The sequence below is a fragment of the Cebus imitator genome, unplaced genomic scaffold (assembly GCF_001604975.1).
Source record: "Cebus imitator isolate Cc_AM_T3 unplaced genomic scaffold, Cebus_imitator-1.0 Scaffold166, whole genome shotgun sequence".
In the NCBI taxonomy this organism is placed as follows: Eukaryota; Metazoa; Chordata; class Mammalia; order Primates; family Cebidae; genus Cebus; species Cebus imitator.
The window spans coordinates 4351822-4373449 of record NW_016107481.1 but is presented as its reverse complement, the minus strand read 5'-3'; the positions used below and the strand labels follow the sequence as shown (position 1 = coordinate 4373449).

The 21628-nt window shown below is 35.0% G+C and overlaps 1 protein-coding gene across 2 annotated transcripts in view; it reads left to right on the top strand.

The window, feature by feature from the left end:
• ARHGAP29 (Rho GTPase activating protein 29) overlaps positions 1-21628 on the top strand; it is a 77397-nt gene that overhangs the window by 36542 nt on the left and 19227 nt on the right. For both annotated transcript variants that reach the window (XM_017544210.2, XM_017544209.2), the window contains 9 exons: positions 3813-3909; positions 4263-4335; positions 7435-7483; positions 7924-8061; positions 9188-9252; positions 10012-10122; positions 10226-10306; positions 10495-10683; positions 11414-11551. In XM_017544210.2, the coding sequence (XP_017399699.1) occupies positions 3813-3909; positions 4263-4335; positions 7435-7483; positions 7924-8061; positions 9188-9252; positions 10012-10122; positions 10226-10306; positions 10495-10683; positions 11414-11551 (941 nt within the window). The remainder of the gene's footprint in view (positions 1-3812; positions 3910-4262; positions 4336-7434; positions 7484-7923; positions 8062-9187; positions 9253-10011; positions 10123-10225; positions 10307-10494; positions 10684-11413; positions 11552-21628) is intronic.

The window sequence follows — 21628 nt, the reverse complement described above, 5'->3', positions numbered from 1 at the left end:
AAAAAAAAAAAAAAAAAAGTGTGTTATTTAGTTTCTAAGTATTTGGAGATTTTCCAGAGATCCTTCTGTTGTTTTTAATTTCATTTTCTCACAAAACCTATTTTGCGTCATTTGAATCCTTTTAAACTCATCAAGACTTGTTTCATGGCCCATAATATAGTCTATCTTGGTAATGATATTCAGTGCGCATTTGAAAAGAACATGTGTTTTGCTTTTTTGGTAGAGTATCACATAAATGTCTGTCTTGTCAAGGTGGTTCATAGTGTTGTTCTAACCTTCCCTATGCTTACTTATTTTCCGTCTACATGTTCTGTCAGTTATTGAAAAGGGTTATTGAAATCACCGGTTATAACTGTGAATTTACATGTGTCTTGTTGCAGTGTTTTTCAGTATTTTAAATCTGTACTTAGTAGGTGCATAAATTGCACAAATGTATGAAATTGTTATATCCTTTTTTTTTTTTTGGAGACATTGTCTCTCTCTGTTGCCCAGGCTGGAGCACAGTGGTGCTATCTTGGCTCACTGCAACCTCTGCCTCCTGGGTTCAAGCAATTCTCATGCCTCAGCCTCCCCAGTAGCTGGTATTACAGGCATGTGCCACCATTGCCTGGCTAATTTTTTAATTTTTAGTAGAGATTGGGGTTGCGCCATGTTGCCCAGGCTGGTCTTAAACTTCTGAGCTCAGACAATCTGCCCACCTCAGCCTCCCAAAGTACTGGGATTACAGGCGTGAGCCACTGCACCTGGCTGTTATGTCCTTTTGATGAATTGATGCTTTCGTAATTATAGATGAGTCTTTTTATCCCTGGCAATGTCCTTTGTATAAAAATCTTTGTTTTTCTTTCTTTTTTTTTTTTTTTAAGAGAGAACGTTTTGCTCTGTCAGTTAGCTGGAGTGCAGTAGTGCAGTTATAACTCATTGCAGTCTTGAACTCTTGGCCACAAGTGATCCTCCTGCCTTGGCCTCCCAAAGCCCTGGGATTATAGGCATGAGCCACCACACCCGGTCTATTTCTTGTATTTGATTTGAGTGTCTTTTAGTTGTTTCAGATAGAAATATAATCTGTTTATCCATGTTGGTCAGAGCAGAAGAATATTTTTTTCTGAGAATCTGAGAGTCTGAGAATATTTTTAAAATGCTCATTATTTAAGAACCATATTCACAATGGTAACTTTTTGTTTGTATCAGTGATATTTAGAAGAACCTGATGAAGGATACGTATCTTAGCCTCTCACCTGCCAGTCTACAGAGGCTTATGCATATAAAATTTTGGTTGCAATTTCATGGCATTTATAGGCTTGAAGTTTAATTCATTCCTACCTAGGAATTCTTGGTTTCCAACCCTTGTTGCATATTAGAATCAAATGGGAGCTTGCAAGAAACTATCTTCTTCACCACATACCTATGAAATCTGAATCTTTGATAGTGGGACCCATACTTCGTTTTTATTAATAAAACTCCCCAGGTAATTCTGTGTGCAGCCAAGTTTAAAAACAACTCTGTTTGTTGTCGTTGTTGTTGTTTTTATTGCATTTTAGGTTTTGGGGTACATGTGAAGAACATGCAAGATTGTCGTATAGGTGCACACATGGAAGTGTGAATTGCTGCCTTCCTCCCCATTACCTATATCTGGCATTTCTCCTTATGCTATCTCTCCCCAGCTCCCCACCCCCAGCTGTCCCTCCCCTATTTCCCCCCAACAGACCCCAATGTGTGATGCTCCCCTCCCTGTGTCCATGTGTTCTCATTGTTAAACCCCCATCTATAAGTGAGAACATGCGGTATTTGATTTTCTGTTCTTGTGTCAGTTTGCTGAGAATGATAGTTTCCAGGTTCATCCATGTCCCTACAAAGGACACGAACTCATAGTTTTTTATGGCTGCATAGTATTTTCATGGTGTATATGTGCCACATTTTCCCTGTCCACACATCTACAACCATCTGATCTTTGACAAACCTGACAAAAACAAGAAATGGGGAAAGGATTTCCCATTTAATAAATGGTGTTGGGGAAACTGGCTAGCCATGTGCCGAAAGCAGAAACTGGACACCTTCCTGACACCTTACACTAAAATTAACTCCAGATGGATTAAAGACTTAAACATAAGACCTAACACCATAAAAACCCTAGAAGAAAATCTAGGCAAAACCATTCAGGACATAGGCATAGGCAAGGACTTCATGACCAAAACACCAAAAACAAAAGCCAAAATAGACAAATAGGACCTAATCAAACTCCACAGCTTCTGCACAGCAAAAGAAACAGTCATTAGAGTGAATCGGCAACCAACAGAATGGGAAAAAATTTTTGCAATCTACCCATCTGACAAAGGGCTGATATCCAGAATCTACAAAGAACTAAAACAGATTTACAAGAAAAAAACAAACAGGAATGGGACGAAGGATATGAACACACACTTTACAAAAGGAGACATACATGAGGCCAACAAACATGAAAAAATGCTTATCATCACTGGTCATTAGAGAAATGCAAATCAAAACTATATTGAGATACCATCTCACGCCAGTTAGAATGGCGATCATTAAAAAATCTGGAGGCAACAGATGCTGGAGAGGATGTGGACAACTCTGTTTTAAAGCAGAGGATGACTTCTTCTTCAAAAGGTTTCTCTTCCTTCCCTTTATTGGCAAGAATACTAGGGAGGGACAATATAGGGAACCAGTTACTCTTTATACACAGCCGAAGTAGTACTGGTTACTTTAAAAAAAATTGCCAATTCCACCCTCAGACTTTGTCTTGGTAAACTGTCTTTGGGCTTTTAACAATAGTGCATACAGAAGTTAAAATAAGATCTTTTTCAGTTATGTTTCATAATTTGCTTCAACAAAATACAAAACATTAGAATATCTCTATTGTAAACAAAAGGCTGTATGTCAATTGTCATGGACCTCAGAGCCCAAGAGCCTGTTATAAGAAATAAGGCAGGCTATAAGTAAATAGGAATTTTAATTTTCCAAATCACTGAGTGTTCTTTTTTAAATATGATATGCTTTGTTACAGATTTCATGCTGTGTCATTCATATATATATATAAAGTTGTTCGTATATATAGGCAAGCGGATTCTTTTTTGTGAATTTCATAATGAAGAATTTGACCATCATGTCCATTTTACATGTTAGGCTTTTCAGTTTCTGAATCTTTTAATGCTTCTTGAACTAATGATGGTTTTAAAGGATTAAATGATTCTGTATAAATGTATGACACAGCCTATATATATATATGAATGACACAGCATAAAACCTGTAACAAAGCATATCACATTTAAAAAAAGAACACTCAGTGATTTGGAAAATTAAAATTCCTGTTTACTTATAGCCTGCCATATACATATATGAATGACTTTAATTATTGATAATTCATAGTAAAAAATGTACCTCTTTGCCTTCAGTGAGCTACAATGTGTTTAGCTATTTTTAAAAAATATCAGAAAGCAGTAAGGAAGAGAAAATAGCACAGATCACTCTTAATAAATGAGAGGTCTGGTATAACCTGGACTCTGTGACTCCAACACTGGTTGATTTCACATTGAGTCAGTTTTTAGATGTATGAAATTATGTAATCCGTGGAGTAGTCAGTTTGGAATGCTAACTGCTTTTATGCAAGCTGATACTTTTGTGTGAATTTCATAATGAAGAATTTGACAATCATGTCCATTTTGTATGTTAGGCTTTTCAGTTTCTGAATCTTCTAATGCTTCTTGAACTAATGATGGTTTTAAAGGATTAAATGATTCTGTATAAATCTACTTTAAAGTATGTTTTTCCTTATTGTAACCAACTTTTCCTTACAGCTGTGAACTTCACAGAAGTTAATGAAGAAAACAAAAACGATCTCTTCCAGGAAGTGTTTTCTTCTATTGAAACTTTGGCATTTACTTTTGGAAATATGTAAGTAGAGGACTGCCACTGCCATTTAAAGCAACTGGGCCTAGGTGTCTTAGAGTATGTCGCATTATCCAGTAAGATACATGGGAAATGAAGTATCAAATAGTATTAAATATCACAACTTTAGAAAAACTACCTTCTGTATGGCCCTATTACAGTATTTGAAGGTATTTTTATAGCCATTTAGAAGCGACATCTATTTGCAAGTGACTGTGGCTTATGTGAATAGAGGGGTTTATTTCTAAGGCTATTTTTTAAAAATTATTTTAGATAGCATGTTGAATGTAAACCCTGTCACAAAGAAATGTGATGACTTGTCTTTTATTTCTATTTCTTTTTTTAACCTCCCTGGATAGCCTTACAAACTTCCTTATGGGAGATGTAGGCAATGATTCATTATTGCGACTGCCTGTTTCTCGAGAAATGAAGGTAAGTTAAGTTTGTGTGAAAGCAAAGTCTTTAATGTTTTTAATCTCATATTTCAACTATTGTCTAATCTTAATCTCAGCATTACTCTGATGGTTTTTGATTCTAGAAATTACTGTATTTTCAAGAAGACAAACCAGTCTGTTGTAAATAGCATAATTTATGGTCTGGTTCTAGACCAATAGTTTTATTTTTTAAGTGAGACTATGATGTTAAAAGAACATATCTGATAATTTTATAGCATCTTATGTAATGAATCTGTATCGTATTGTCCAGAATGTTAATAATTAGCCATTTTTCCCTCCTGACATTGCCACAGATCTTATAGACTGGTGAAAACTTAGGAAAACAGTGCAAGAAGTAAAGGGAGAGTGTTAATCTTTTCACATATTCTCCAGTTTGTTAGTTGCCAGGAAACAATTGTTAACATCCCTGTAGGTCCCAATTCTCCCTAAGAGGATCCCTATAAATATCTCACAGGATTGGGGTTCTGGTTTTCAGTTGTAAGAAAAATTTCTATGAAATAACAGAATATGAGGAATATATGTATAATATTTCTTTAAAGGTTTATGGTAGTAATATTTTTAGTTGACTAAAGTTTTTTGCCGAATGCAAACAACATAAAAAAAAAGTTCATCAGGGACCTGTGTTCATCATTTTCTGTTAAGGATAATCAAATTCAAAAGTAATTTCAACAGATATTTGGGACCAGGTATGGTGACTCATGCCTATAGTGCCAGCACTATAAGAGGCCAAGGTGGAAGGATCACTTGAAGCCAGGAGTTCAGGACCAGCTGAGTTAACATGATTGAGACCCTGTCCCTACAAAAAATTAGCCAGGTATGGTGGCATAAGTCTATAGTCCCAGCTACTTGAAAGGGAAGCTGAGATAGGGGATCACTTGAGCCCAGGAGTTCAAGGCTGCAGTGAGCTGTGATTGTGTATTGCTTTCTAGCCAGTGAGACTCTTGTCTCTTAAAACACACACAAACACAGACACACACAAATCCTAAATATTTGTAAATGTGCCAGAGACTTGTATTATTATAAAAACTTCAGATCCTTCTTAAAGTGATACAAAAAAACGACTATTTAAGGCATTTGTTATATGTATTACAATATTAACAAAACTTATGACTGTTTCTGAAGCCGTGTATTGACAAATGAAGGAGAATGATGAAAAGTTTTAAGATGTTTAAATATTTTGCTATTATTCCTGATTATTTCTCAATTTCATTTTTTCAAACTGTTGCTACTACTTCAGAACATAAAACATTTTATCTGTGTGGCAAGACATTGAACAATTTAAGTTTTAGGTGTGAATCATATTTCCTGTTTCTGTACCTCTATTGTGCCTGCATATTATACTAATTCTTAATAGAAAAAAATAATTTTTTTCTTTTGTACCTTTTTTAATGAAAGTTTTAATTTGTCTTAAAGATTAGAATAAAAAAGCTGTGATGATATCTAATCCTAATAATAAAATTACTTTGATAAAGGGTTTTGAAAAATACCCTTTAGAAATAATAGCTGCAGCCTGGGCACAGTAGCTCATACTTGTAATCTCAGCACTTTGGGAGGGCGAGTCATGCGGGTCACCTGAGGCCAGGAATTTGAGACCAGCCTGGCCAACATGTGAAACACAGTCTCTACTAAAAATACAAATATTAGCCAGGAAGGGTGGTGTGTGCCTATAGTCCCAGCCGCTTGGTAGGTTGAGGCACAAGAAATCACTTGAACCTGGGAGGCAGAGGTTGCAGTGAACCGAGATTGTGCCACTGCACTCCAGCCTGAGTGACAGAGTGAGACTCTGTCTCAAAAATAAACAAATAAATAAATTATATATATATATATATATATATATATATATTTTTTTTTTTTTTTTTTTTTGAGACATAGTGAAAACTTTGTCTCTTTCACCTGGGCTGGAGTGCAGTGGTGCGATCTCGGCTCACTGCAACCTCTACCTCCTGGATTCAAGTGATTCTTGTGCCTCAGCCTCCCAAGTGGCTGGGACTACAGGCATGCATTACCACACCTGGCTAGGTTTTGTATTTTAATAGAGACGAGGTTTCTCCATGTTGGCCAGACTGGTCTCGAGCTCCTGACTTTAGGTGATCTGTCCGCCTCAGCCTCCCAAAGTGCTGGGATTACGGGCATAAGCCACCACGCCTGGCTTGTTGCAATATATTTAATAGTGGTTACTATGAACCCTGCACTGCGCTAAGCCTACATCATCTTAATTCTTAATTCTTAAAACGGCGTTTTGAAAGTAGTGTTCTTATTCCCCTTTTACAGAAGAGCAAACAAAGTTAGGTGAACTTAAATATGTATCCCAGTGTCATACAGGTAATAATGGAGCTAGACTTCAGACCCAGGTCTCCTTGATTCTTTTTGCATTGAATCCCTGTATACCCTGTATTGTCCAACTTAAATCAATTAAATTTGTTTAAGATCTCAAAATTTTGGTAGATGTTGTTTTCCAGTACAATGCAATGAAGGAGCACCAGCCACATGTAGTTCTTTAAATTTAATTATAATAGTTAAATAAAATTAAAAATTCACTTCATAGTTGCACTAGTTACTTTCTAAATATTCAAATAGCTACATGGAGCTATTAGCTGTTTTATTGGACAGTACAGATATAAAACATCTCCATCATTACAGAAAGTTTTGTGCTAAGCTATCTAATAGACTTTCAGAGACATGCTTATCATATAGTAAAATGATAAAAGATGACTGGAAGAGACAGCTGTGTCTTCTGTTTAGATAGCAATGTATTTGCATTGCTTCTCTAAATTCTTGACTAATATTTTATCTGCAAAATTTAAAGTTTTGAAGGGATTCGTTAATGTTGACTAATGCTGTTAGTAAACAGAGAGGTTGTTCATTCTTGGATCTTGGGAACTGCTGTTGTAAAAAGCTGTAAAATTCTTATGAAGTTTTCTGGCACTTAAACAGACTTCTCAGGCCCTTTCAGTTTTAAATACTTGAAATTCTTTAGCAGGAATTGTGTAAGAGTAATAAATTGGGGCAAAAAATTTCTGAAACAAAGATTTGTGTTCTTTTCTAATTGTAAATTTATCTTTTTCCATGTTGTAAGTCGTTTGAAAATGTTTCTGTGGAATCAGTGGACTCATCCAGTGAGAAAGGTAATGCTCAAGGTTTTTATAACTTTTGTCAAACTTCTTGCAGTTACTTTCTATAAATGTTCTGGATTACTTAATCTCTTCTTGCTTAGTAACCTAATGTATTCATTTTTAATGCAAAATGATATACAAAGTTTTACATATAAAGCTTAAGGGAAATAACCTGCTAGAGTAGATAGATATTGTGAGATATAGACTCATCAATAATTGTGTAAAGCTTTTAACTTGAATAATAGAAATACATTTTAAGATAAAAATACGTTATAGTTTGAAACCATTTTAAATTTAAACTCTGGCCTTTTAATTGTAAATTTGTCACTTGTATTTAAAAAAAAAACAAACAGTTTTTATTGATGAACATCTTAGGATCTGAGTGCTTCTTTGTTTAGAGTTATGACGTGATCACATTTAACATATACTTACCTTGATATTTTTATTTTCAGGAAATTTTTCTCCTTTAGAACTAGACAGCGTGCTGTTGAAGAACACTGATTCTATAGACTTGGCTTTGTCATATGCTAAAACCTGGTCAAAATATACTAAGAACATAGTTTCATGGGTTGAAAAAAAGCTTAACTTGGGTGAGTTGCTCTTGGAAGCATCCGATTTAGAGTATAATAATTAAATTGTTTATAACTTATTTTTTTATAGATTATGAGTAACAGAATTCCAGATTAGTAGCTGCTACAGTATAATGAATAAAATCATTGTCCAGTTTCTCATTGTGAAATAGAAAAGACTCTTCTTACACTAGATGTAATTATTATTTACTGTGGACCAGCTACTAGACCTTGGGACATGAAGACAAATAGAATGCTGAGAATACTGTCTCTGCCTTCAAAGAAGTCACACTCTAGTGGGTAAAAAGAAATGCAATCAGATAATATGGTAACAGGAGATAATAGCAACAATAGGTGTATGAGTAGAAGATAATCGAAGCAGAGAAGAAACATTTTAATAGCTAATATTTCCCCAGCGTTTTACAGTTGTCAGAATGTTTTCATAGGGAAAAGAATTGTTTTCCCTATTTTACAGCTGAGAGAGATAAGACAGGAGATTTCCTAAGGTCATACAGCAGATTTGCTTACAGTCGTTAGACTGTACAAGAATTATTTTCCCTATTTTAGAGCTGAGAGAGACAAGACAGGACATTTTCTAAGGTCATACAGCAGATTTGCCTACAGTCATGTAGCATAACTGGAAGAGTACAGAATCTACCCAAAGTCTATGCTCCTTCTACTGTATTATTTGCTTACAATAGAGAATGCTAATCAGAATCACCTGAATCGTCTTGTAGAAAGACAGTACACAAGCCTTGGTCCTATCCTTCAAAGAGGTAAAATGTAGGCAAATATATTCTGAAGATGTTTCCCAGTGGATTCTGATGAGCACTCACAATAAAGAATTGCTGAATTAAGAGCTGTGCATGGTGGCTTATCCTTGTAATCCCAGCTATTCCTGAGGCTGAGGCTGAGGCTGGAATATCACTTGAGCCCGGGAGTTCAAGGCCAGTCTGGGCAACATAGTGAGACCACGCCCCTTTAAATAAATAAATAAATAAATAAATAAAGTATTGTTGTATTATATCTTGATACACACTAGTATTTGTGATCACTTTTTAATTGTGGGATTACAAGTAATTTTAGAGGATAGAGGGGGAAAATAAATTTTTTTTTTACCTTCTGATACCTTCTTTGAACTTTTCAGAATTGGAGTCTACTAGAAATATGGTCAAGTTGGCAGAGGCAACTAGAACTAACATTGGAATTCAGGTAAGTGTTCTGTGAACTTCTAGGGTTTTGTAATAAGAAACTACTCATGAACTCCCAATAATGCCTTGCAAAATCAGAATATTTCAGTTAGTATAGGAAAGCACTTAAATGCTGATCTTTTTATTGACAAAATTATTTTAAGTTTTGATGGATTCCATTATGAAAAAATCTAGGAAATTTATTTATTTATTTATTTATTTATTTTAGTCTTGAGGCGGGGTCTCACTCACTCTGTCACCCATGCTGGAGTACAGTGGCATGATCTCGGCTCACTGCAACCTCTGTCCCCCCAGGCTCAAGCAATCCTCCCACCTCAGCCTCCTGATTACCTGGGACTACAAGTGTCCACTACCATGCCTGGCTAATTTTTGCATGTTTCTGCAGAGATGGGGTTTCACCATGTTGGGGTTTCACATGGTGAAACCTAGGCTGGTCTCAAACTCCTGAGCTCAAGTAATCTGCCCATCTTGCCCTCCCAAAGTGCTGGGATTACAGGCGTGAGCCACTATTCCTGGCTGGAAATTTACAATTTTATACAAATACTAATTGTCTTGATAGCTACTACTTTTGCTAACCAGTTTTATAATGAGTTATAATTCATTTTCTTCTATAGTTTTCTCATAGTTATGTTTATGACTAGTTATTTTTCTTGGGGCAAAAGTCTAAACTTAGTTTCCCTTTTTGAAGAAAAGTAGTGATGTGTTTGGAATTCTAGCGCTATTTCTATTGTAAAATTTACTTTTTAATTTTAAATTTTAGGAGTTCATGCCACTGCAGTCTCTGTTTATTAATGCTCTTCTTAATGATATAGAGAGCAGTCACCTTTTACAACAAACAATTGCAGCTCTCCAGGCTAACAAATTTGTGCAGGTAAAGATTGATTTAATTATATAATTCACTTTTTTTTTTTTAAACAATAGTGTGCCTTTAGAAAACTGCTTTTTTCTTTTTCCTTTTTAAATATCCTTCACAGCCTCTACTTGGAAGGAAAAATGAAATGGAAAAACAAAGGAAAGAAATAAAAGAACTTTGGAAACAGGAGCAAAATAAAATGGTTAGTATTAAAATGGAGTTTCATATACTATTTGTGAACATCAAAAATAATCTGCAGTATATAGTGACCTTCCTTGCTCTCATTTTTCTAAAATATTGTCTTAACTAGTTATCTTGCTGAATATGCTAAAGATACTTGTTCAGTAGGATTTCTTTCATATTCTGTGTTGAATACTCCTTTCTATGTAGCTTGAAGCAGAGAATGCTCTCAAAAAGGCAAAATTGTTATGCATGCAACGTCAAGATGAATATGAGAAAGCAAAGTCTTCCATGTTTCGTGCAGAAGAGGAGCATCTGTCTTCAAGTGGTGGATTAGCAAAAAATCTCAACAAGCAACTAGAAAAAAAGCGAAGGTTGGAAGAAGAGGCGCTCCAAAAAGTAACAGTCTTTTTCTTTTTTATTTGCAAATTGAATTAGCAATAATCTGCCAGGAGTTTGGTGTCAAAGTTCTGCGTCTGCCAGGGTCACTTGGAAAGGCTTGTTAAAACATGGCTAAGCCCATCCCCTGGAGTTTCTGATTCAGTAGGTCAACAGAGGGACCCGGGCAGGTTACATTTTTAACAGGCTCTCAGGTGGTACAGATGCTTTTGGTGAGGATCCAGATTTTGAGAACTACTCTGCTGAGACCTGAATTTTGGAGTTTGTGAAAGAATGTCTTAGAGAAGGCAGCAGTTTGATATATATTTATATTTTACTTAATAAGAAAGTTCAACTTTTAGGCAACTGTGTGTGTATATGTCTACTAATTCAGGCACCTGATAGCAAGGATAGGCAAAAGCTTTGTATTACTGATGAAATGTAATTTTATAAACAAATTCTGTAAGATTATATGGAAAATAGTAAATATAAATATATGCTGTTTCAGATAGAAGTGAATATTTATTTTATAGACAATGTACTAATTATAAATTGTACATGGCCATGGCTGTTCATTGAAATCAAGTGCCTTTGAATCACTGACCAGAACAGATTATCTTTAGAAATATTTTCTGAAAAGAGAATATTTCAGAATCTTCAGTTATTTCAACTTAGCTTTACTATAGTAAATATTTGTTTTAAAATATAATTCTAGTGATCAGTGTTACTTTTTTCTGTTATATTCTTGAAGGTAGAAGAAGCAAATGAACTTTACAAAGTTTGTGTGACAAATGTTGAAGAGAGAAGAAATGATCTAGAAAATACCAAAAGAGAAATTTTAACACAACTCCGGACACTTGTTTTCCAGTGTGATCTTACCCTTAAAGCTGTAAGTAATTTCTTCAGTATTTATAAGGCGAGAGAAAAGAATGTCAGGCCAGGCATGGTGGCTCACACCTGTAATCAGTCCCAGCACTTTGGGAGGCTGAGGTGGAAGGATCACTTGAGCCCAAGAGTTTGAGGTTACAGTGAGCTACGCTTATGATTACTCACTCCAGAGGAGGTAATCACTAAAAAAAGAAAGAGGCCAGGCACAGTGGCTCACACCTTAAATCCCAGCACTTTGGGAGGCCAAGGTCGGGGATCACAAGGGCACGAGATCGAGACCATCCTGGCCAACATGGTGAAACCCCATCTCTACTAAATACAAAAAGTTAGTTGGGTGTGGTGGTGCATGCCTGTAGTCCCAGCTACATAGGAGGCTGAGGCAGGGGAATCACTTGAACCTGGGAGGTGGAGATTGCAGTGAGCCGAGATCGTGCCACTGCACTCCAGCCTGGGCGACAGAGCAAGATTCCATCTCAAACAAAAAATAAAGAAAGAAATAGAAGTCTCTGTATCTGTAGAAGGGGAAGGTATGCCTGATAAGTTATGATTCTTATGGGATTTAGATTCTGAGGTTAATGAAATGCGTTGAGTTTGCAAATTAATTTTCAGTTTTTCATAGTGACATACAGTTTGAATTACTTTTGATCTGCCTTTCCCATGTTCTCTGAATTGATGATTTGTTTGGTTAAAATTGAAGTCTGAGAGTTTAAAATTGCCTCTAAGCCACCATTTTTCTTGGCTTGGCTGACAAAATTGATTTGGCCCTTGAAACTTCTGTCAGTGCTCTGAGATGTATTCTTCAAAATTGGAGTAAATTAAATATTGAAACTGAACCAAATTATTTGTTTGGAGACAAAGCATTCTACTCTCAAGTATTTTTATTTACTCTTTAAAATGTTTTTCATAAAATTAATTACATGCAAAAAACATTTTTTCATGTATAGTCCACAAGTTTTAACATTTATAAATTTGTGTTAAGTACCACCACAATCAGGATTCAGAACGATACTATCACTTAAAAACGATTCCTTCATGCTACTTTTTTTGTAGTCCATCTCTGCCTACTCCTAACCCCCTGGCAAGTACTGATCTGTTCTCTGCCTGATTAGTTTGGTCTTTTCCAGATTGTCATATATATGAAAACATATAGTGTATGACCTTTTGACTGGTTTCTTTTACTCAGCATAATGCCTTTGAGATTCATCAGTGTTATGCATGTATCAATAGGTTGTTTCTTTTTATTACTGAATTCCATTCTATGACTGTACTACAGTGTTTATCCATTCACTAGCTGGACATTTGTGGTGTTTCCAATTTGGGGTGATTATGAGTAGAGCTACAGAATATTTTCTTATACGTTCTTGTTGAACATAGGTTTTCTTGTTTCTCAAGTAAATACCAGGAATGGGATTACTCGTTAGTGTGCTAAATGTATAGTTACCTTTATGAGAAACTGCCAAACTGTTTTCCAGAGTGGCTATGATATTTTTCATTCTAACCAGCAGTGTATGAGAATTTTAGTTGTTCTGTGTCCTTGACATGTGTCAGTCATTGTTTTTAAATATTAGCTGTTCCAATAGGTGTGTTATCTAATTGTGGTTTTAATTTATGTTTCTAAAAATGATTAACAATATTGAGCACCTTTTCAAGGGCTTATTTACAATCTGTATTTTAGCTATTTTAAAAATTGAGTTGTTTATTTTCTTATTGTTGAATTTGCATATGTTTTCTCTCATTCTAGAGCTTCTCTTTTTATTCTTTTAGCAGTGACTTTGGGGAGCAAAAGGTTTTAGTTTTGTTGGAATCCAGTTTATCTGTTTTTTTCTTTTATGGGTTGTGCTTTTGGTGTTATATCTAAGAGTGCTTCACCTAACCCAGGGTCATAAAGATTTATCCTATGATTTCTACTAAAAGTTCTATAGCTTCATATGTAGATAGATATATGATCCATTTTGGGTTAATTTTTGTATAAGGTTTAAGGTATAGGTTGAGGTTCATTTTTATCATATGGATGTTATAATAAAATTATACCCACAGGATTTTACTTTATTTGAGTGACACAGAGAGGTCAGTGCTATTGAGAGAAAAACTTATGACTTAGACTTCCCAAGAGAAGGGGAAGTCAATCCACACAGGGCCACAAGGGAAATACCAAGTTTGGCAAGCGTAAACAGGGATGAAAAGAATGCTGAGTAGAGTTTTTATTGGGGTTTCCTCAGGAAAGGCAAGGTAAACAATTTAGGATTGGCTAGTTTGAATTTCCGTGGACTTTGGAGAATAGGGGTGGTCTCTGGTTTTTTGGTACCTGGCCCTGGGATGATTTAGGGCAGAGAAAATAATTGGCTTTGTGTGTAAGAGTTAGAGAAGGAGGTGGTTGGATCTATAGACTTGGGACTTATTGCTTTGCACATGAAAGCTGTAATATCCTAGCTGAACCCTTGGCTATCTCTGGGAATTAGCTAGCCCAGGGATAGTCAGTCTCTCACTAGCCAGCTTGCTTTTTAAGATGTCAAAACTACATAAAACAGAAAAAATAAAAAATATGGTAAATGCAAATGTCCACTTGTTTCAATACCATTTGTTGAAAACACTATGCCATTTTCATTAAATTGCCTTTGTATGTTGATAAAAATCAGTTGACCATATTTGTGTGTGTCTACTTCTGTATTTTCTGTTTTGTTGCACTGAAGTACTTGCTGTCCTTTTTATAAAATCCCCCTGTCTTGATTATTTTGGCTTTATAGCAAGTCAAAATCAGGTGCATAGTGTGTGTCTTCCAGCTTTATTCTTTTATAGAATTGTCTGAGTATTTAAGATCCTTTGACTTTCCATAAAAATGTTAGAATCAGCTTCTCCGTATCTCAAAAAAACTCTTGCCAACATTTTGGTTGGAATTGGTATTAAATTTTATATCAGACTGGGGAGAATTGACTGTATATGTAGCATCTTCGCAATATAAAGTTGCCACCTCATGAAGTTGTCTCTCCAACTACTTAACTACTCTTTGATGTTTTTTTAATCAGCATTTTGTAGTTTTCAACATAACTTTAATAAGTTTTGTTCGATTTAATCCTATGTATGTATGTGCATATGAGGGGGGCTATTGTGAATGGTCTATATGTACGTCCACATAAACAATTTATGCGCATACGTATAGATTTCCTTTATATAAAATTCCCATTGTTAATTGGTTTGGGGGCTTTTTCATTTGTTTTTGTTTTTTGAGACAGGATTTTACTCTGTTACTCAGACTGGAGTGCAGTGGCATGATCACAGCTCACTGCAGCCTCACCCTCCTGGGCTTAAGCAGTCCTCAGCCTTCCAAGTAGATAAGACTACACGTGTATGCCACCATGCCCAGCTAATTTTTATATTTTTTTGTAGAGACTAGGTTTTGCCACATTTGCCCAACCTGGTCTCGAACTCTTGGGCTCAAAGAATCCACCCACCTCGGTCTCCCGAAGTGCTGGAATTACAGGCATGAGCCACCGTGCCTGGCTGTTTTAATTGTTAATATTTAGAAATACAATTGATTTTTTTGTGTGTTGGTCTTATATTTTGCAGCCTTGCTAAACTAACTTATTTGCTTTAGGAGCTTTTTATAGATTCTTTAGGATTTTCTACATAGAAAATTATGTTACCTGCAGATAGGGACAGTTTTATATCTTCCTTTCCAATCTGTATTCCTTTTATTTTTTTTTCTTATTGTCCTCACTAAGGCTTCTAGTACACTGTTAAATAGGGGTGGTAAGAGAAGACATGCTGGCCTTATTGTCCATCTTAGAGAGAAAGCACTCAGTCTTTCATCATAAAATATGGTGATACCTATAGGTTCTTTGAAGATGCCTTTTATCTGTTTAAGAAATTTCTTTTTCCTAGTTTGCTGAATTTTATGAATAAAGGTTAAATAAATAAAGGTTTAAATGAATAAAACTTAGATTTTATCAAATGTCTTTCTGCATTATTTGATATCATGTAGTTTTGTCTTTAGTCTGTAAATATGATAGATTATATAATATTTGAGGATGGACCTAGCTTTGCCTCCCTGGAATAAGACCCTCTTTGTTATGATGAATTGTTTATTTTATATATTGCTGGATTCAATTTGCTGCTTTGTTGAGTATTTTTTCTTTTTCTCTCTGTTAGTGAAAGATTGATATGTCTAAAAATTCTTGCACTTGTTTTTGTCTGGTTTTGGAAGTGTCAGGGTGATGCTGCCTTCATAAAATGAGTTGCCCTTCTATTTTTTTTCTGGAAAAGATTGTGTCAAATTTGTGTTATTTCCTTAAAAGTTTGGTAACAATCCTCTGGTGAAAGTATCTAGGCTTGGGATTTTCTCTTTTGGAATATTTTTAAACTGTGTATTCAGTGTATTTTTATATAGTCCTATTCAAGCTGATTATTTCTTCTTAGGTGATTTTTGGTAGTTTGTGGCTTTCATGGAACTGGTCCTATTTGTCCAGATTGTTGAATTTATGTGCATAGGGTGTCCTGTAGTATTCTCTAACCTTTTAACGTCTCAGTGGGCTGTAGTAATAACCTCTCTTTCTCTCTCAATACTGGTCATTTGGATCTTTTTTCTCTTTCTCTCTTTTTGATCAATCTGGAAAGAGATTGATAAGTTTTAGTATATTTTTTAAAAAAGAAATAGCGTTTAGTTTCATCGATTTTTCTTTTTCTTAATTTTACTGATTTCTGCATTTTATTTATTTCCACTTTCTTTGGGTTTATTTTGCCTTTTTTTTTTTAAGTTTCTTAAAGTAGAAGCTTGTCTTGTTCATTGAGACCTCCCTGTGCTTTTCTGATACATTTAATTCTTTAAATTTTCCTCTCTCAGCATTGCTTATGTATATCCCACAAATTTTGAAATTTATATTTTCATTTTTATTTTGTTCAAAATATTTTCTAATTTCCCTTGAGACTTGATCTTTGATCTGTGAATAATGTAGAAGTCTGTTGTTTAATTTCCAAGTATTTGAGGATTTTCTGGATATCTTCCTGATACTGATTTTTAGTTTAATTCCATTATAGTGGGAGACGTACTTATTATGATTACATTTCTCTTAAATTTGTTATGTAGTTTATTTTATGACCCAGGATGTGGGTCATAAACAAGCAGAAATTAATAAAAACAAATCAATAAAATTAAAAGAGAAAAACCGATGAAACTAAAAGCCGTTTTTTTTGGAAAGATCAATGATGAATTTTCCATGTGTGCGCTTGAAAAGCATGTGTGTTCTCTTGTCAACTGAAATGTTTTGTAAGTATCAATTGGTTCCTATTGTTTTAAGATGTAATTTATTTATTCTGTATTCTAGATGATTTACATTTTGCTACTTTTATCAATTACCGAGAAAGAAGTTTTGAAGTCTCCAACATACTGTGTATTTTTAGTTCTATCAGTTTTATGTATTTTGAAGTTCTGCTGCTTACACAGTAACAATTATTTTATTATCTTGGTAATCAATCCTTTTATCCTTAGAAATGTGTCTGTTTTTATACTGATAAATTCCCTTGCTTTTTATTCTACCTTATTTAATATTGATATATTATTCCAGTTTTCTTTTGAATATTTTGAGTGTGGCATATCTTTTATCATTCTTTTAATTTTATTGTATTTAAAGTGAGTTTCTTATATAGCATATAGAGAACATATACTTCTGTCTTTTTTTTTTTAATCTATTTTGGCACTATCTTATAATTGGAGTGTTTAGACCATTTATATTTCAGGTTAATACATGTTCAGATTTAGGTCTACCATTTTATATCTTTTGTGTCTATGCCTTGTGATGTTTCCCTTAATCTGTTTCCCTTTTGCTGCCTTCATTTGGATGAATTGATAATTTTCTAGACATATATTTTAATTTGTCTAATGGGTGTTTTATTATGTATCTTTATATACCTTTTGAAAAAATTGGTTGCACACATCTGTGTTATTAAGAAGCTATAGTAGCTCAGGTTATTATATTCCTACCTTCTAAATGTTTTCTGAAGAAAACATCATGAAGGAAAAAATAGTGTGGATGCTCATAGCACCTCTCCTGGTACCACTGTCATAAACTGAATATTGCTTGCAGCGTCTTGGATTCACTGTCAGAGACTGAATATTGGGTTGCCTGGCCCATGGGTCCAATCACCAGAATGGTTTTTTCCCGCTTTTTTCTTATGAAATGAGAAAAAAATTTAATAAATCAACCAAAACTGAGATTTTGTTTGGTAGAACTCTCTCCCATCCCTTCTCTTGTTCTAGTGACTACAGTGTCTTTTTCAAGAGAATATAGCTGTTTCAAACCACTCCTGAAGAGTTTCTAGTTAGGAAATGCAATTTTTATCTATTTATATACCCCAAGAAAATCTCTCTCTAATTATCACTTCGAAACTTACATTGCCTTGATAACCAAAATTGTTGCACGTAGACTTCCATTGTTACCATTTACTTTTGTCTACATTTACTCTCAGTGGAGCTAAATGCAAAACTACATCTCTTGACCAGTGAAAAAATGTGTTGGTTTATGTCATATGGAGTCAACCAGTTAAGTAGCATATGTCAAAACATAATGGTTTTTGAGATCACTTAACATTGTAAATTCTCATTAGAATCCCACAATCAATGCAACTTGGTTGAACTGAGCTGCTGTGGACTGTTTATCACCCCCCAAAATTAGTATGTTGAGATCCTAATCCCCAATATGATAATTTGATGATATTTGGAGGTTGGGGCCTTTGGGAGGTGACTAGGTGGAGCCTTCATGACCCTTGCCCCTTCTATCATGTGAGGACACAGAGAGAAAAGAGCAGTCAAAGTCTATGCACCAGGAAGTGGGGCCCACACCAGACCCTGAATCTGATAAGGCCTTGCTCTTGATCTCTCAATCTCCAGGACTGTGAGAAATAAATCTTTGTTGTTTAAGTTACTCTGTCTATGGTATTTTTGTTGTAGCAGTCTGACGTAACTAAAGAGCATACAGATATGGACTCTGTCATATATGAAAATGGATATTGTGTCATTAAGATATAAAATAAGCATTCTGGTAAAAAAAAATTCTCTCTTTCTTTGAACAGAAATAGATGTTCTAAGATTACTAGTTACCTGAAAAAGTGGTAATGAACTATTCTGAAACACTGTTGAAGAAGCTTGAGCATTTTGGAGAATTTACTGTGGTTTCCAGAGTTATATGACAATTCAGCCTAAAATAGATTATGCAATAAATAACCAAGTTTAAAAAAAATGGTTGCACACTTATCTGTGTTTCTACATACACTTAATTTTTTTACAGTCTGCTTAGAACTAGTATTTTAACCACTTCAAGTGAAATGCAGAACCATCACCACCACAGATAAATTCCTTTACCTAATCTGAGTTATATTTGATATATGTAAATTACATCCATATACATTGAAAACCTTGCCAGACTCTCATAATTTTTGCTGTTAAAAGCCATACATATTATAAAGAGTTAAGAGGCATAGTCTATTATATTTACCCAGATCTTTACTATTTCTGCTAATTCTTCTTGCATTCTACTGGGGTTCCATCTTTCTTTTGGTAACATTTTGTCTACAGAACTTTCTTTACCACTTATTTTATAGCAGCTCTGTTGGTAATGGATTCACTTGGTTGTGTTTCATATGAGAATGTCTTTATTTCATCTTTGTTTCTGAAGGACACTTTCACTGAATATAGAATTCTGAATACAGAAATCAGTTCTTTCACTGCTTTAAAAATATTGTTCCACTGCCTTCTGGAATCCATAGTTTCTCCTGAGATACTAGTAATCATTTGAATTATCATTCCCCAATAGTGGCATGTGTTTTTCTTTGGCTGTTTTTGTGGAGGTTTTTTGTCTTTGGTTTTCACCCGTTTAAGATGTATCTAGACCTGGTTTTTGCTGCTTTTCCTGTTTTGGATTTGTTGAACTTCTGCAAGTTTGACTCTTGCAAAATTTTAGAAGTTTTCAACTATTGTTATTTTAATTATTTTTATAGTATTCTTTTTCCTCTTTCTCTGACACCCAATGACTCAAACACTAGAGCTTTTGTTAATCTTCTGCAGTTCTGGAGGTCCTCTATTTTTTCCCCAAAGCTTTTTCCTCTTGGTTGTTTATATGGTTCTGTTGATTGATCTGTCTTCAAGTTCACAGGCTCTTTTCCTTTGTTATCCTCATTCTCCCATATAGTCCGTCCAGTAAGTTTTTTGTTCAGGGTATTTTATTTTTCAGCAATAAATTTTTTCTTTTGTTTCTTTATATCTTAACATTTCTTTGCTGAGACTTCTGTTTTTCCATGTTTCAAGATTGTTTGCTCTACTTCTTTGAATCCTTTGTAATAGTTGTTTTAGGGTTTTCATCTGATAATCCCAAATCTGAGCCATATCAATGTTTGTGTCTGTTTATTGTCTTTTGTCTGTGAGTTGTTGAGATTTCCCTGGTTCTTTGTAGGAGAGGTAATTTTGAATTATATCCTAGACATTTTCACTATGACTTTATCCTAGGTCCTGTATTGAACTTTTTTAAAATTTTTTTTCAATTTTAGCAGTCATCCAATACAGTTAGGTTCATTTTCCAGCTTCTACGTGACTCCCTTCCCAATCTTCTGGCTGAGAAGCTTAGGTCTGCCTATTCTGAGGGCCAAGTATGGGGAGGATAAAGAGAAAAAAGTAACAGAAATTTCAGACCCCTCTCACTCTTTAGAGTACAGTTCATCTGGTCATAAAGGAGGATGTCCATCAGAGTTTTGGCATCTATTCAGCTACTACTGCCATCACTGCTACTGCCACAGGATTGGGTCTTAGGGATTTGGACTTGCCTGGGAACTGGGGCAGGAGGGAAAACAAATATTCAAAAGAAACCAGGGAGTTTTCTTCTACTGTTTTAGTCATATCTTCCATCATCCTTTCCCCCTTTTGTTCCTTGGACCAGAAAGTACCTCTCTTGGAGCTCCTTCTGTCTACACTCAGTTTGTACTTTGGGAATTGGAGAATTGGGTAGGAGCTGAGCATGGAGCATGGGCTTTAAGTAGGAGCTGAGCATGGGCTAGAAACAGTTAGGGGAGGGGGCAGGAGTAGACCTATCACTAAATTGGTCATACCTTGAATTGTAGTTTATTTCTGTAATAAACTGCTACCATTCATTTTTCAGACTCTTGATTTGTGCATTCTGTTCAGGATTTTTAGGTGAATTCAGTAGGAGACTGGGGGACGTCAGCTTACTCCATCTGAACCAGAAGTCTTGCTTAAAATGTTTTTGAGTGTTTAAAATTGCATCTCATTCATTTTCCAAATTTTGATTAAGTAATATGTGATTTACTTAAAGGATCATGAAAGGATTTTTTAAAATTATAAAATCCAGGATTCAAAATAACTTAGAAGTCATTTAGGCTAATCATTTACCTCTGGCAAATTCCCTTTACCTCAAACAATAGCTAATGATAGCTAAGATTGACTACATACCTGCAAGCGTATTAAGCTCTTAGTCTACATTAATTCATGTAATTCTCTCAAAATTCTGTCAAGCTTTTAGCTCCATTTTACTGATAGAAAACTAAAGTTTAGAAAGCTTTCTCAAGATGTGGTCCTTGGACCAGTCACATTGACATTACTTTGAGAGCCTATGAGGAATGTAGAATCTTGGGTTTCAACACAGATCCTTAGACTCATAATCTACACTTGGACAAGATCCTCCAGGTGATTCATTTGCATCTTAAATTTTTTAATGCACTGGTTTAAAGAAATTATAAATAACTCGATGAAGGTCACCTAGCATGCAAGTTACATTTAGGATCAAGATAGCAGTTTACTTCTAGCTAAAGAATGCTCTAATATTGCCAGTTGCTAGATTTAAACTGTACCTTATGGAGTTTGAATTTTCTTTGTTTCTTGAAGGAGTTAGGGCACAAATAAGCTATTCTGTTGTGTGTACTTTTCAAATACTATTTACGTAGAGTCAAGTATCCTTAGGGAAATGCCTATCTACATTGAAAAGGACTTAGAGGGCCGGGCGCGGTGGCTCAAGCCTGTAATCCCAGCACTTTGGGAGGCCGAGGCGGGTGGATCACTAGGTCAAGAGATCGAGACCATCCT